At 47.2% G+C, this 15973-nt stretch overlaps 1 protein-coding gene across 5 annotated transcripts in view; it reads right to left on the reverse strand.

Moving 5' to 3' along the window:
• Window positions 1–15973, reverse strand: part of SEPTIN8 (septin 8) — a 43012-nt gene that overhangs the window by 13631 nt on the left and 13408 nt on the right. For 4 of the 5 annotated variants that reach the window (XM_032124685.1, XM_032124681.1, XM_032124683.1 and 1 more), the window contains 8 exons: window positions 12693–12807; window positions 10570–10765; window positions 9702–9888; window positions 4288–4449; window positions 2845–2941; window positions 2341–2509; window positions 1954–2086; window positions 1090–1280 (listed from right to left, as the gene is read on the reverse strand). In XM_032124685.1, coding sequence (XP_031980576.1) covers window positions 1090–1280; window positions 1954–2086; window positions 2341–2509; window positions 2845–2941; window positions 4288–4449; window positions 9702–9888; window positions 10570–10765; window positions 12693–12807 — 1250 coding nt within the window. Of the gene's footprint in view, window positions 1–1089; window positions 1281–1953; window positions 2087–2340; window positions 2510–2844; window positions 2942–4287; window positions 4450–9701; window positions 9889–10569; window positions 10766–12692; window positions 12808–15973 lie in introns of those variants that run through there. The other variant, XM_032124686.1, reaches the window with a different exon arrangement.

Genomic DNA, 15973 nt, shown 5'->3' on the forward strand with positions numbered 1-15973 from the left:
CAAGAATGCCCTAGGATTCAGCTTCTAATTCAGATTAAACCGTATTTTCAGCAAGGTATTTTACAAGCCATTTGGACTCTGTGTGTGAGGTGGGCTATGCCCCAGAGTATGTCGAGCAGTCTGCACAAGGGAGTGCTTTGGTTTTAGCACCAATACATTTACATTCCAAAGAAATACTCAAATAATCTACCCCATTATCTTCCACAGGAAAAAACAAATTTTTAGGATCAGTACACAGAATGAGCTCCTCTGGTGCTGCAGTTCACAGCAGGGAAATGACAGACCACAAGATCTCATCAGCAGTGTGAAGCTGAACGCTGTGCTGTCAAGCACAAACTCGGGTGTTGCTACTCTTCATGGTCTTTTTTTCTTGCCATCATTAAGAGGCTTGCCACCAGCCTGCTCTGGGTTAGATAGAATATAGTTCTGACTCTTGAGCTCCTTCATGCAAGGGGAAGTAACAAAAAATGCCACAATAGCAGAATTACCAGTTTGCATGACAGTGCTCCTTATTTTGCTCTCTAGCCACTGTTCCTTAGAGACTGTCTTGAATTGGAAGTAGGATAACCCCCCAATTTGGGGTGTTAAAAACACAGGTGACAAAACTTCTTTGTCCCATTCCTGGTCTATCATTACACAGTCAGGTGGCTGAAACAACAATATTTACATACGCTTGCTCCTGGTGGCTTCAGCAATGTCAATTAATGCGCAGCAGGTTAAGATAACTCTGCCTTTAGACGAAAAGAATTTTCTTGTAATTAGAACTGTGCCTTGGAGCCCCATTTCACAACCTGAGTTGGCTGTCACAGAGGCAAGAGTGAATCCCATGGGACCATCAGCCTTTAGAGAACGGCCCCAAATTGCAAATCCCTCCCACCTGCAGCTGCCCAGGCTTCTCTGGACAGTGCTCAGGCACAGGAGGGGCTCATCTCTCCTCTGCTTTAAGCAAAGAATCAGAAGGATGGGAATTAGGATTCCAAAATCCCTTTTTCTGTATGCTCTCTGAACAACTGACCAAACATTAAAGCATCTGAGCAGACTCTCAGCTTTCCAGTGGCAGAGGAGGAAGACTCCAGTTCAGACACTTACTTTTTCTTGTCTTTGTCCTTCTTCAGTGGCTGCTGTGAGGTAGCCTGCAAGGATTGGGACTGCAAGGTTTCCACTGCGACTTTCCGCCTGTTGAAGGCATTCATCTCTTCCTCCAGCTCCCTCCTCTTCTCCTCCACCTTCCTTCTCTCTTCCTGGTGTATCCTTTTTAAGTGCTCAAACTTCTCATGGAGCTGGTAGGAGACAGACCCTCTGAGCTCCTTCGGGCTGTACTAACCTTGCCCCAAGAGCCCTGTCACACCTCCCACACAAATCCCCACCACAGGGACCAATCTGGCAGAATACAGCACCCAGTAACCACCAAAAGCAGGGAAGACACAATAAATTCAGCTCTGCCTGAGACCACACAGCAAACCAGAGGCAGCGTGAACCCTGGAGATAAGCACAGGGGATTTTGGCTCAGCCCGAAGCACTGCACAGGGGGTGGGGATATCACAGGATCTTTTCCTCCTCACTAGTTTTGAGGATGGTCCATTTAATTCCTCTGCAGTCACAGCTGCTGCCTGAGGCCTCACACTGGGGACTCCACTGAACTCACTCTGGGGACTCCAGCCCAGCTGCCCCCTTTACTCTGCCATCCAGTAAGCCTCAAGAGTGAAGCCTGGCATGGATGCTCACTTCAACCTCCTGCCACTGCCTTTCACTCCCCAGAGAGCAGCCATATTTCCACACGGCACAGGACAGGGAAGACAATTTCTGAGGCACCTAAACCAGTGATGTGTTTGTGCTTTGGCTGCTGAGGTTTCCTCAACAGCTGCATGTGCTTTCCAGGATTCATGCATTGCCCAGACCCAGATTCCCTGCTAGGTGTAGTTTGGGTTCCTCACAGGTTTTTGGCACACCCACCTCTCTCTCCTTCTCCTTCAGCTCTGCCTCTGTCTCCTTGACTTTGTTAACAAACATTTGTCTCATTTCTTCCTCTTTCCTCTGGAGCTCACCCAAGAACTCTTTCCTTTTGGTCTCATATGTTTCTTGGAGGCTGGGGAAGAAAGCAAATGAAATCCAGACTCTCTGGACACCGATGAGTTAGTGATGGGGAAATGCATGCCTGTCTATGTTGTTTAAAGACAAACAGACAGGGAAGGGATCATCCAAATCAGCTGCAAAGTTCAAACCCAGTGCTGGTATTTTCCAGCCCAGCACTGTAGATTTCACCTACAAACCTCCCACTTTTTGGGGCTGTCAGCACCAAACTCTCACTCTAAATCGATGCTAGATGTGAAGGCCACTCACCTGAAGGGCTGGCTGTCTGGATCTGTGTCCTTGAAACCCATCTCCTCCAGTTTGCACCTCCGGTAGAGCTCGTAGTGGCGGGTGTGGGTCTGCTCCCGCAGATCTTCCATGTTGACCCGAATCAGCATTTCCCGCAGCTTCACAAAGTCACAGTGACTTTCATTCTCCACTAATAGAAGTGAAGGGACAAGTCAGCAAACTGCAGGTGTGGTGAGGGACAAGGGCACATATGATTGACTCCAGGTACTTGCATCCTCAAGAGCCTGCTGCCCTGCTCAGGGCACAACACAACCCCTTGGATGCATGGATTCCTGTTGACCTTCCTACCTGCTGGTAGGAATGGGAATTCAACGGAAAGACAAAAGGCTGCAGGGGACATGCCTGTACTGCTTATCACAGGGCACCTTCATGCAGAGGTGCTGGTGGAGGGCAGAGCTGCACAGGTGCCAGGGTGTGTCTGAGCACACACAGGGAGGGGTTTGGGGTAGGCTTGCAGCACCTCACCTTGCACCACTCCCCACGGGTACTGCCGAGCTCGCACCAGCTTGTTCCCAACTTTCACCTCCTCTGTGCTGCCAACCACAGCAAAGGGCAGATGAGCCTGAAACAGAGCCAAGGGCAGGGACTCAGTGCATGGGGTAACCCCTCAGAGATCAGCCTGACCCTTAAATCCCCCTCACCCAGGCACAAGAGCTGCTTCCATGAGTCCCCCTTCTGAACTTACCAATCTCTGATACTTGGAGGAATGTCTACTACGAACAGGGATATTACTACAGAGAGTGGTGTCAGGCCACAGCATAGCTTACCAGCAATGCTGTCTGGGCTGCACCAGCTGGAGAATATTGTAGGAACACCACGGTCATTACTACTCTCTTCTATCCCTTTGTCAGGCTATTCCTGCATGCACCAGGAGCAGGGCACTCCCGGCCTTCCCAAAAGCACTGGCAGGGATATCCACAAACAGGCCTTGGCACAGCAGTGAGTGTGTGGGCACTGCAAGAGACATGTGCAGGATACAACATGTGCTCGCTGCTCTCCAAGTCTGCAAAGCATCAGGCACAGGGAGGAAACAGGACACCCTCCTCAGGATTGCACAGAAGGAGCCACAGACTGGGTGCTTCAGTAGGGTGTGGCTGACAAAATCCTTCACATTTAAATATAGATGGATCCAGAAGTATGGAACTTGTAGAGAAGTGGCTAATTGTATTTTCATTGGAGGAAGGAAGGAAAAAAAAAGCCAAGCAAGCATGACTCCTGCTTTTCTCCCAAATACACACAGCTTGCAATTATTTAAGTAAGAGTGAATCCTCCAGCTTTTTCATGATTTCAGCAAAAAAGAACTATTAAGTGAAAACACATATCTAGTTGACCCAGAAACCAATTGGTAACTGAATTTTAAAAAAATGGTGGGGGGGGAAGGGTGAAAGAAAAGACAAAGCATTTAATCAGAAACAGCTATGCAGGAAAATGTTCATTTTGATGAAAAAGCTTCCTTTGATTTATAAAATTAACATGGAAACATTTCAGTTGTTTCTACTGCCATAGCTGCACTCTGATTTGGGAGACAAGAAGCTTGAAAGTGTTTTTGCTTGTGCTTCAGCCAGATCTGAATTTGATCCTTGAATTTCAAAAAAGACAAAATAGACATTAACAATTTTTCTAAATTTGTCTAAGAACAGACAGAATTAATTTTGAAGAAAGTATTTTTCAAAAATTCAGTAAGCTCTAGAGCTAAGTTTCTCCAGAGAGCCCCCAGACTAAACATGAGCCACATTGTAATTAATTCTGTATGCAACAGCTTTTGGTATCTGCAAGACTCACAGTTCAACCTTCCAACAGATTCAGTGTCTGGACATTCCCACTGAAACTCGCCCTTCAAATGCATTTTTGTGCAGCAATTTAATTTGTCACAACTTTTGGCAGCGATGAACCGGCAGCGTTACCCACATTCATCACAGAGTTGATCTCAGCCACTGCCTCGTCGTCCGTGGGGAACTGGTAGATCTGCACTCCATTGCTGACCAGCTCACTCATGATCTTGATCTTGAACTTGTGCAGCTCGCTCTTGGAGATGGTGTCTGCTTTGGCAATAATCGGGATGATGTTCACCTAGAGCAGAAGGGAGGAATAGGACAAACACCCAGGTGAGCAGCAACTGGGTGAGCAGCTGTGTCGAGCCCGGGGGTGACCTGGATCCTACCCCCCGGCTGTTTTACATTTCCTAAAATCACCTCAGAGCTCTGTTTACACAGGAGCTGCAGCCCAGCTCAGCTGAACACTAGAGGGAAGAGTTTTCCAGGACTTGGCTACAAGACTAGAGAACAACCAAACACCCTGCACTAAGTACATAAGGAGCAGATCAAAGCCCCTGCTCTCACCTATGTACTCTGTTACACAGGTGGATGGAGGCAGACACAATGTAGCCGTCACATGCAAGCTGTTGCCCATCCACTCTGTGTGGATGCGACCTGGCTGTGCTGACAGGATGTTTTTTACAAGACAAGCACAAGGATGAAACGCTGCATTTGAGCTGATGTGAAGCATTCCCATGCTCAAGCAGAAAGAGCAGGGACTCCTCAGACGCTCTGACAGCAGCTGCTGATCCTCTCTGAGGACTCCCTGAGCCTCTTGGTGAGGATCACAACTTGGGTGTGCTGTGCAGATTATATGGAGCACCGGGGAAAGGTGCAGGGTGCCATACAGCAGACAGATTTGTTTTCATGCTGTTCTTTCTCAGCTTTGGTTTCACATCAGCCAGCAGTCACTATACCCCACACAACTTCATCCACCCAGGCTTCAAAGCCACCCACAAGCTGCACAGTGGGGAGGTCTCCCTGTGCCCAGTACCCACCCAGATCAAAAGTAAACAAGGGCCACATCCCACATCCATCAGGAGCAATGGGGTTCACTATGGCCTCGTGCTTGAGAGCTACAGTGGGGCTGGATCTATCACAGGAACCTGTGCTAGATAATGCTGCCATGCCAAAAAAGCCAAGTGTGATACTGCAAACCACTGCCTAAACAAACAGCAGAACTCATCTGTCTGAACAGCAGCCAAATTCATAGCAGTGAAACACAAGAATTTAGACAAATAATGGGAAAGTCTGATTGGCCATCTAACATTTCCCAACAGCCAACGCTTTTTGACCTACAAAGCTGAAATTCATAGCAACCAGTTGGTCTCCAGTGGGTGCCCATTAAAATAAATGGTTTTGCTTTCCCAGTACAAGTTCTTTGCAGCTCAGCGTTTTTTCCATACTTCTTGGGTTCCCCCCGTGCCACTGCTCCCCCTCCCCTGTCTCTGTTTAGTGGTTTAGTACTCACTAAGCACAAGAGCATTTACTCACTCCAAATGAAAATAGTCTGAATTTGCTCAATGCAAATGTATCTGAGAGAATAAATTCCTCCTTTTCTCAGCCACTGACCTGGCCTCTTTTACCGAGGACCACAACCCCCCACAGAATAAGGCCTGCTGCTCACTCCACTGCTCAGCAGGTCCATATCCTCCTTACAAAAGTAAAAGGGCCATGACCACAGCTGGGTGTCTCCCTGACCTGCTAAGAGCTGAGGAGGCTTGGATTCACCATCTCCCACAGAAAAAGGGTCAGCTCAGGGCTCACATCCCTTTTCAATTGACCCAAGCAATTTCCCCTTCTTTTTCTAAGGGGCACCAGTTCAGCCCTGCTTACAGCAAGGCAGGAGGTACAGAGCCTGGAGCAGCAGAGGAGACAGGCTCTCTGGTCACCTGTGGTCTCAGCACTATTCAAAGAAAGTACAAACCAAGGCTGATTCGAGTGCCCTCAACCAGATTTCTTGTTGTCTTGGGGCACACTTGTATTTTGAAAAGGCAACTCAGTGAACACTTGCTGACAGAGTTCACAACCCAAAGGGGTTTTACAAGTTGTGTTTCCAATAATCAATAGCCACATCAATACTGGGGAGGCATGGATATGGCATTTGGGTGTAGTCCTAAGTCTAGAATGGGTTCGTTTCCTCACAATACAGAGAAAGGATGGAACAGTTTGGAAACAAGAAACCGAGACATGAGATGCTACTGAACTGCACGTCTAATCCTACCTCCCCACAGCCACCTCCATGCAAAGGCCAAGTCTGTGGCACAGAGATTAGTGACTGCTATACATCTAGCTAGAGAAGTCACTTCTTCTCCTGGGTTTTAAAACCCCAATAAAAAGGAAGGAATGCCAGAACTACGTGAGGGTTCTCTGTCCACTCTTTTTACACAAACAATGTTGAGGTGGGGTTGAAGGCAAAACCCTAGAGAAACATTCTTGTATCTCATGGTGGAAGAACAGTATCCTCTATTTAAAGATCTCGTAATAAAATCATGCAGTTGACTACTGGCATGTCACCCCACTGAATGTGACAGGGGTGCAGTGTCCCCTTGCCTGTCAGTCCATGTGCTGGAGGGCTTTGCTGGAGCTGGAATTATGACCAGAAGAAGTCTGTGCTTCAGACAGGACAGGGAACCTCCCACGCACACACACAAAATGTACCTCCTTCTCAAGTCTTTCTGACCAGAGTAGCTTCTCATCTCCAAAAATAAAACTTATGAGAACTTGTTATTTGGTACAAAATAATTCTGCTGATGCAATAAGACTGCAGGTGCTTCTGCTCTGTGAAATATAGCTGGATTTTTCCCCATCTCCAAACTGTTCATGAATGCAAGTTGCAGTGAAGCCAACAGGCAAATCCTATTTCGGAAGCCAAAGAGCTGAGGCACAGGCTGCCTGAAGCATTCCCACCTGCCTGGGATGTGTCATCTCTCAGAGGGCAGGCAATTAGCCATAGCTCAAAACAGCACATGCTGACTGAAAACCACCCAGGGACAAGCATGGAGCTCCAGGACGCTCATGGCTGTACACACTGTGCCACCACTTCCCATGACAGGGCTGTGTTTTAAATCAATAAATCACCTTCTCATCTGATACAAATGCACTATTATTTATCTCCTCCTGTTCCCAGGTTAAACCCAGTGGAAAGCCTACACCTGTCAGGCCCTATGTGCTTCACACTGGCAGCCTGCCAGCCAAATTCCATCTACCTACAACCACTTCTGAAGATGCTTCTGCTCTCTGGCTGTAACTAAATACCCCAGGCAGCAGCTGGCCATGAGCTCAGCCAAACAGATAATTGTCTTACAGTACAATGGAAGATTTTGTTTACAAAACAGCTTTACCCAGAAGGGGTTTCATAAACTTCACACTAAAAGCAAGATTGGTTATTGAAATTGTCACAGAGAGTCCAAAGCCTACCCAGGACGACACATCAAGCCACTGTTGGGCTAAAGCAAAGATGGAACTGAGCCAGGGTCCTATAAATTCCCTGTTAAACCAGTCCTGGAGGCTGAGCCAGCAGAGCACAGAGCAAAGCATTGCCTCTGATGTACCTTCCATCTCCACAGGCTCCATTCTTCAACTGTAAAACCAGGGCCACCAGCCACACAAAGCTCTCCAAGGGGAATGGCAGGTTCAAGTGTGCTCACACAGCAGCAGACATGAGTCAGTGCACATCACCTCTGCTCAGTAACCACTTGCTGCTCCCGTCTGGAGAGGGCAGAACTGCCTGGGCTTTGCTGACACTCCACTTCACTCTGCCCACACACCAGCCCCCAGCACAAATGGTTGATTTGTCCTGGGAAAGGGGCACAGCACTGCCATGCACAAACCCTCAAGGAGTGCCTGGAAAGCACCCCAATGTCCTGGGATGACACTGGTGCAGAAACACAACATATATCCCTGATGTCCAGAAAATATCAATGGGCTCCACTTGCATATTCATTTCCATGTGCCCACTTGTGTGAGGCCACCACAGCATGAAATCCAGGATGTTCTCATGCTGTGGCAAGAAGGGGGATGAGAACAACGGAATAAAATGACTCCAGAGAGCACTATTTAAGTGGAAGTTTGGAAATATAAAAAGTTTGCCTGCACACAAAGTTTTCATCTGTCCAGAAGTACAAAGGATTTATTTTGGTACTACCCATGGACCGCATTAAAGGCAACCAGAGGGAGATGTAAAAATTAGGGAATGAGAAGGAAAGGAGAGAAATGCTTTGTGGGACCACCAGCACCAAGGGGAATCGTGCAAAAGCTTTCCTCCAAAAATATTTCTGGGAACATGTAATGCTGGCACTGTACCAAGAGACAGAAGTTTATTAAGGGAAGGTTTTCAGATTCCTGATGAAGTCAGTGTAACAGCCACTACAGATACATACAGCCCCCTGCAACGGGAAGCCAGTGCCTGCTATGGACTGGGGGCAAGGAAAAGCAGGCCATGAGCCCTAGCTGGTGAGGGCAAGCAGCAGGGACTGCACAACAGGAACTCAACCCACCAGGAAAGTCCAACAGACCTGCACGTGAACAACAGCCAGAGAAGAGAATGCTCCCTCAGTGTAATCCAAGGAATCACCAGGACCTGCAGGATCCCACCTGCCATGCCTGTCCCTCTGTAGACTGATCAGCATCTGCCACATGAAAGGAACCACCCTGCTGCTAAAACACTGCTCTGAAAGACAGGAAATTATTGAGAAGAAGAGATTCCGCTGCCATTAGTGACCTTTGATGCCTCCTGCAGCTCCCTGGAAGCCAGCTGGAACACCCAAAACTATGTCAGAAACTTGCTCTGAGCTGCAGAAATATCAGCAAGTAGTTGGTTAGGTAACACCCTGCCCCCTAAGGCAGAATAGCCTATGCACAAAGAAACAACCCGAGTAGACCCTGTCATTACCCACTTTTAGGATTCCTATGACCTTGAGAATTCCTCACCATATCTATACTTTAAGATACTGTGATCGCCTATCCAGATCACCTGGCACTGCCAGCAGTAACAGCTTACACACTCCTTGTGCACCAGCACACACAGCCAATGCTTCTCCTCAGCCCTTGTCCCCTCAGCACTGACCACCCCTTTAGGACATCTACAGGGGTTGATGTCTCAGCCCCTCTGTCCCTGCTGACAGGTCAGGACAGCAAAGGGGACTCCATAGTTCAACTGCTGATGCTGGAAGGTATCCTCACACCCAATAGAGCCGCAGCTGATGGCTTTGATAAATACCAGCTAATCTGGCTAAGACTCTTACCGTAGAGGGATACTCTGGAATTTACACAACCAACTGGAAAACAGGTTTTTCCTGACATTCTTCAGGAAAGTCAGTGAGAAAACAAGCACAGGACCTCAGCAACCACCAGGCCAGACAAAGCTTTACCAGAGTCCTAAAAATGGCTCAGCTGCCATGCAGGAAGGAGTCCAGCACTTGCACAGAAGGAACAAATGCTCCTACATGACAATCAGTACCAACAAAAGCATTCCAGAAAGACGGACCATAGTCTCCAACCCCTTACCTTGCTATCCAGCTTCTTCATTGTCACCAGGTCCAAGGACTTGAGTGAGTGCCCAGTGGGGGTGATGAAGTAGAGGCAGACGTGAATCCTTGTGTCATGATAGTTGAAGAGAGACCGGCGGATTTTCAGCTCTTCTTGCAAATAGTTTTCAAACTGCGTATCAATGTACTCTACGATTGGCCTGTAACTAAAACCATCCCATTAGCAAAACAGCTACTGGAGAGCAAATCTAAACAGTTTAAAGGCTGAAGGAATTCCCCTAGACATTCCATTATATCACTTAAGTTATAAGACTCAAACAATTTAGCCTTACAACAGGAAAAGCATGGTGTTTACACACAGACTTTATAATCCAAAGATTGCTGGAGATTCTTGAGGTTGCACTGCAAAGTCTAAGGACAGTGGAGCATGGATAGACAGATCTACTTCCCCAGATCAAACTTGGCCCAGATTTCAGGGCTGAGCCATCTGTCTGTAGCAATGTAACATGACCAAGGAGACACCCTGGAGTCTGAGAATGCCTTTACCTGGGGCTTGAAAAAGATATCTGTGTAGTTAATTGAAACATGCCCAGAAACACCAATCACTGCCAGAACAGATAATTCCTGACCCTGATCTGAGGACAGCTGGTTAACAGCTCATGCTCCTGGAGGACAGCATTCTCTGCTGGAAAGACCTCCTGTGACCTCTTTTTGGCTGTTTAGTCATTTCCCTCTGTTCTTTGTCCCCAGAACCAGAGCCACGACAGGGAGCAACTCCTTTAGCACAGACACAGACACTTCTGCAGCACTGCAAGGGGAACTGCAGGCAGTTGATGTCTAAGCGTGAGGCATGCCCAGAAACGCTGAGCAGATAGCACAAGACCTGCCTTTCATCTTTATTTATCTGATCCCCAAATCCAACCGCATCCACAATGGTCAGCTTCAGGTGGACATTGCTCTCCTGCAGGTCGTAGGTGCGCGGCCGCAAGTGAACCGCGGTCTCATAGTGACTGGCTTCCTCAGTCTCAAACGTGGTGTTGAAGAGGGTGTTCATCAGTGTGGATTTCCCAATGCCAGTCTCACCTAGGGAGGACAAATCATCAGCTCACTGCAGCATGAATTTGCCACAGGTACTTCAAAGCACATTAATTAGAGAGCAGAACTAAAATACACGTGGAAGGCCACCACTAATTGCTTGTGAACAGACATGTAATTGTCACATAGGTGTCTGCCTTCTTGAAGGCCTCCCATGCTTAATGCGAACAACATAGAGAACTTGGGTCTTGCCTCCTAGTATCACACAAAACACATCAGCACAGCAAAGCACACTATTTTCCTTTCCATGACCCCTGACTTTGCTTGGGATTCTGCACTAGAGAAGCTGTGGAGAGGACAATTTTAGTAGCCATCGAAGGACACCTGGGATGCATCACAAAAACCTCTATCTCAGAATATTTGGCTGACAAGCTGTTTGTGAGCCAGAAAGGCTTTGAATTGCTGTTTCTGGTAACTAAACAAGACTGATATTTTCCAGATTGGCCTAGAAGGGGCCCCATTTAAACTCCTTATTCACTACATACAGCCCTATTGGTCATGGGGGTGAAGAGAGGCAAAACCCAAGGAAATAACCTTCTATGCTCTGCTCATTTTCCAGGCAGTCCATACTGCTACCACTTCAGCAGAGACAGGCACGCTGAGGAGCCCTACAGCAGATACCCTGGTGCGAGAGCAGGAGGGTGGGAAAGTTCTGCTCCACAGAGGTGCCATGCCTGCTGCCAAGGGCTTTGGGCTCTCTCCTTCTTCCAGCACCTCAGGCTCTGCTCTTCACAGGAGAATAAACACCTCCGAGTGCGGCAGAGACACACATTGCTTCCTACCAGCTGTGGCTAAGAGTTGTGCAAGGAAACAAAGCCACCTGGTGCTCTAGATTAATCTGCAAGCAGACATATGGAGAACTCACTTCCTGACGTAAGCTACATTCTCCTGTTCAGTTGTGGGCACTTTTGGGAGTAGTAACTGGCAAACAGGGTGGGACTTTTTCTCTCTTGTCCAAAAAAAATTTTTAAAAAAGCTAAATGAGAATGTAGGAATATCCATTCTGGTAGCCCCTAGAACAACACTGATTAAAACCATATTGACCTGTGCTGCAATTACCCTTCTGCTAAGGAACAAGTCTGTGAATTTCAACTGTGATTTTAGCCATGCTTTTTACTTGTGTTGTGAATATGCAAAAATGACTTGGGTATGGCACAGGCACCTTGTGTAAGTTGTCCAGGTGTCACTGCACAGTCTATACAAAGCCATAAGAGCTGCTGTCTCTGGATGTATTTCTGCCAGTCTAACAGGTTACAATACATCAGACCTCATACACCATATAAGAACCAGCCAAAGCAAAAATGATGGTCATTTCATCACTGAAAGGAATTGGTCTCTAGTACTCCAGCCAGCATCGCCTGCTAGATCCCATCAATACCAAAATTAAAAGCCAAGAATATAATTATTTTAAAGTCAATAAGAAACACTCTCCCTCCCTTTCCAGGCACAGAAACGACCATGCTTCAAGCCCTCTGACACCTGGGAAAGCACCGACCAGGCACAGCTCAGACACAAACCTCTTGTGCCCAGATTTGGGGTGCAGGCTTACACTCAGAAATGACCAAGTTATCACCAGCAGCTCTCACATAACCCATGGTGCATCTGACTGCATCTACCTAGACATCGTACCCAGCAAAAGCTGCTCGTGCCAGCCACCCCAGTTAGCATATAGAAATATTTAACTTGCTATATACAGCCTTCCCTTAATCCTTCCTATTGCAAAGCTATTGCAGCAGAGATGATGAGCAATACCCCACTGATTACAGAAATTCTCCTGGTTTGACTCAATGTGTTTTTAAGAGTTTGGCATTTCTGACTTGCTTAAATCACTGCCAAGGTTTGTGGCATAGCAAGACACTCAAGAAATCCTGGTCCCAACTTCCCCCCATGCCTGTTTGCAGGGGACCATGCTCACCCACACAGAGGATGTTGAAGCTGAAGCCTTGTGTGACAGACTTGCTGACCAGCTGATCAGGGAGGCTGTCGAAGCCCACATGGCCCCCCAGAGAAAGGTTCCTCTTCTCTTCATTCTGGCAGGGAGAAGAAGCCAGATTAGCAAACTGCACTGAGATGCCAAATCAGACTGATGAGACCAACATCACTCACCCTTCTGGGCACTGCAGAGCCACCGCACAAACCCCATCAGTGCTCTCAAGAGCTTGTGTTTTGGCACACCACAGCACAAACCCCCCAACAGCCACAAACAACAGGAGAGAGGGTGTGAAATACTGATCTTCATGGGGAACTGGGAGAACTAAGCTACCAGGGTCCAAAAAAAAGAAAACACTAGTGTGAGTTTCAACTACATGCAGCTGGGAGAGATTAGCAAAGGAAAACCCACCAGGGTGTGTTTTAGCACTCATTTCTCCTTGACTTTTTAAATTTTATTTTCTTAAACCTTCCAGCAGTGAATTCAGCTTGACAGACTCTGCATTTTTCCCTGAGTATTTGTCTTTCCCCTTTTGCTATTGCCACAAGCAGCGAGGCTTGCTCACTCAGGCACTGGGGGTGCTGGTGGCACAGGCAGCACAAGGAACCCTCTTGATTTACCATCTGTGACCACACAGTTCTCCACCGTTCCTCTGCTGTTCCTGTTCCTGCCTCCCCCGTGTGCACTTTGCTCTCCCTTCTGTCTCCTCCCTCCCCCAGAGAAGCTAATCACCTGTAGAGACTTTGCTTAGGAACTAAGATGACCTGTGCTATACAGAAAGGCAGAGCAGAGCAGCTATAAAGTCCAGCAAAGAGGAGCTGACAGAAGGACAATTACTCTTTATAGTGGCTAAAACCAGGAAAGTTTGGAATTTCAACAGATGCACACCTCTCTGCACAACTAAGCAATGATGTCTGAACCCAGGGACCAGACCACCATCCCTGGAGCCTCTCAAGCACTCTTACTCACCCATGGAAAAGCAAGGAGACAGGACTTCAGAGCACGATTCATTCACCCACATGATATCTTTGGTAATTGCTTGTTTTTCTTAATCACCAGCACACATAGAAGATGGGAATGGAACAAATGTCTGCCCTCGGTCTGGCTCTGGTTCTTCTGTCTGTTCCTGACAATTGGAACTTAATGTCCCAGCACTAAGACTGAGAGACAGGAGCATCCCTGAAAAGAGCCTAAGCTGCCTGTCAAACTTAAATGAAGTCAAGAGGAAAATAAATGATGTGATAAGTCTTGTGTATTGCTCTGTGCCTGCAGTAAGATTGCTAAACAAAACACAAACCTTTGTTCAACTGCATTTTGAGTCAAAGCCTCCTTTAGCTCTGCCTTTGGTAGAACAAATATTCCCAGCCTTGTAAAATAAACCATTTAAATCACAAGAACAACTTGTGGACAGCTGAAACAGCTTCTATGCCTCACATATAAACCTTCTTGTTGTTCTGGTTAGCATTTTTTACCCACTTTCAGATGATTTTAGCTCAGTGCTCTCCCAAGGGGCTCCCTGGACAAAAACACAATTGAATCATAGCTGGGCTCTTGTGATCCATCCTGTTCCATCTGATCAGGATTGATCACACTCACTAACTTAGCAGAAAGAGCAATCAGTTAAAGTTTCCATGTGTAACTGATATCAGTAATCAAGGTTTTGAGATGGCCAGAGAGTTTAGGTGAATTAAAAATAAAAAGGGCCCCTAAAACAGGGAGATCTCCAAGTTTAACTTTCTTCCGTTCACCTGTCAGCACAGGCAGATGCTACAGCTCAGCCCCCAGGATACAGGGTGTTTTGAAAGTGAGTCTGTGCTGCTCCAGTCAGCCCAATGCTGAGCTGTGGATCTTGCATGGGGTGGTACAACCACACAGGGAAGGGGAACCTGGGACACGTGTGTGCTGGGAAAAGACTCAAGAGTTGATTAGGTCTGGTTTTCCCCTCAAGGAAGGGGCTGTCACAAGGCGCAGGAAGCCACTGCAGGCACCAGTTGAGCTTGGGGGGCTTCCTCAGGCTCTCAGTCCAATCTCTCAGCCCCCGCTTCTCCTCTTCCCCATGTCCCTCTGAGCCACCATTTTACGGAGTTTAAAATGCCAGTTCCCACCACTGCAATGCAGTGACAGCCAAACAAGCTGTTTCCACAGAAAGTCACCGAGTTTGACGGTTACACTTTGTGTCTTTTCATTTTAAGTAATAAACAAAAACAAGCAAACAAAAACAAAACAGAAGCCTGGGATGACATTTTGGATAGGAAATAAATAAAGGCCGCCGATGGCTATGATTAGGCTGAAAGTGCCTGAGGCTGGGAGGAGGTTTCCAGGCAACAGGCAGCACCACTGCTCGAGATTTTAAAATAGGCTCCGGTTCAGCAAAGCTGCATTTAAATAGGCTCCAGCCAGGCAAGGCTGCATTGAGAACTCAGTCATGCCTTGGCCACGGGAAACCCAAATGCATCTGCACAGGGCTTTTTCTCTTCTTTTTTTGGCACTCAGTGGCTGTTCACTAAAGGACAGGAATATACCTGCTCAGAACTGCTCACCATCTCTCAAAGCTGCTAAAACAATGAGCCAAACTTCAGTGGAATATTTTTTGCCAGTGACCTTGAAATGCAGTTTCCTTTATTTCTGTAAGCAGGAGAAATAATCTGGTTCAAGTTCAAGGCACTGCCAATACCAAAGCAGAAAACCATTTGCTGTGCTTGCAGTGCATTCAGCTGTCATTCAGCTCCAAAAGGATTTTGCTGTGTTAGGAAAAACAATGGCAACAGCTGCTGGGAAGTAATAAGATTAGGAAAATAAAGAAAGGGGGGAAATAGTTTTCACTGTTTTATTCTTTCCCTCCAATCTATCGAGCTTGGAAACTTGACAGCCTTGTGAATACAACCACTACTTCTGCTCACTTGTGGAGTTTAGTGTATGGACCTGTGCGGGAGAGGAACCCGCCCACATCCTGATGAGCAACCTGAAATGACCAGCCCTTTTGGCCAGCTCCCACATACCAGGGTGGCTCAAGGACAGCTTGAAACAGTTCACCTGCTAGTAAAGATAAGGCCACACCCCAAATAGAATCCTTTCCAGCAGAAGCAGCCAGCCTGCCACACTCACCATAAAAATAATCAATCCAGAACACAAATGCTGCAATAAATGAGGGCAGCAGTAATGCAGCAGTGTAGGGGGGTTTTGTTTGTTTTAAATGAAAGCTAAGAATTGCAGTAGAACTTTCTCCACACTTTGTGCCAGCAATGAGACTGCTTTGCAGGACAGGA

This window comes from Corvus moneduloides, chromosome 15 (genome assembly GCF_009650955.1).
Source record: "Corvus moneduloides isolate bCorMon1 chromosome 15, bCorMon1.pri, whole genome shotgun sequence".
NCBI classification, from domain to species: Eukaryota; Metazoa; Chordata; class Aves; order Passeriformes; family Corvidae; genus Corvus; species Corvus moneduloides.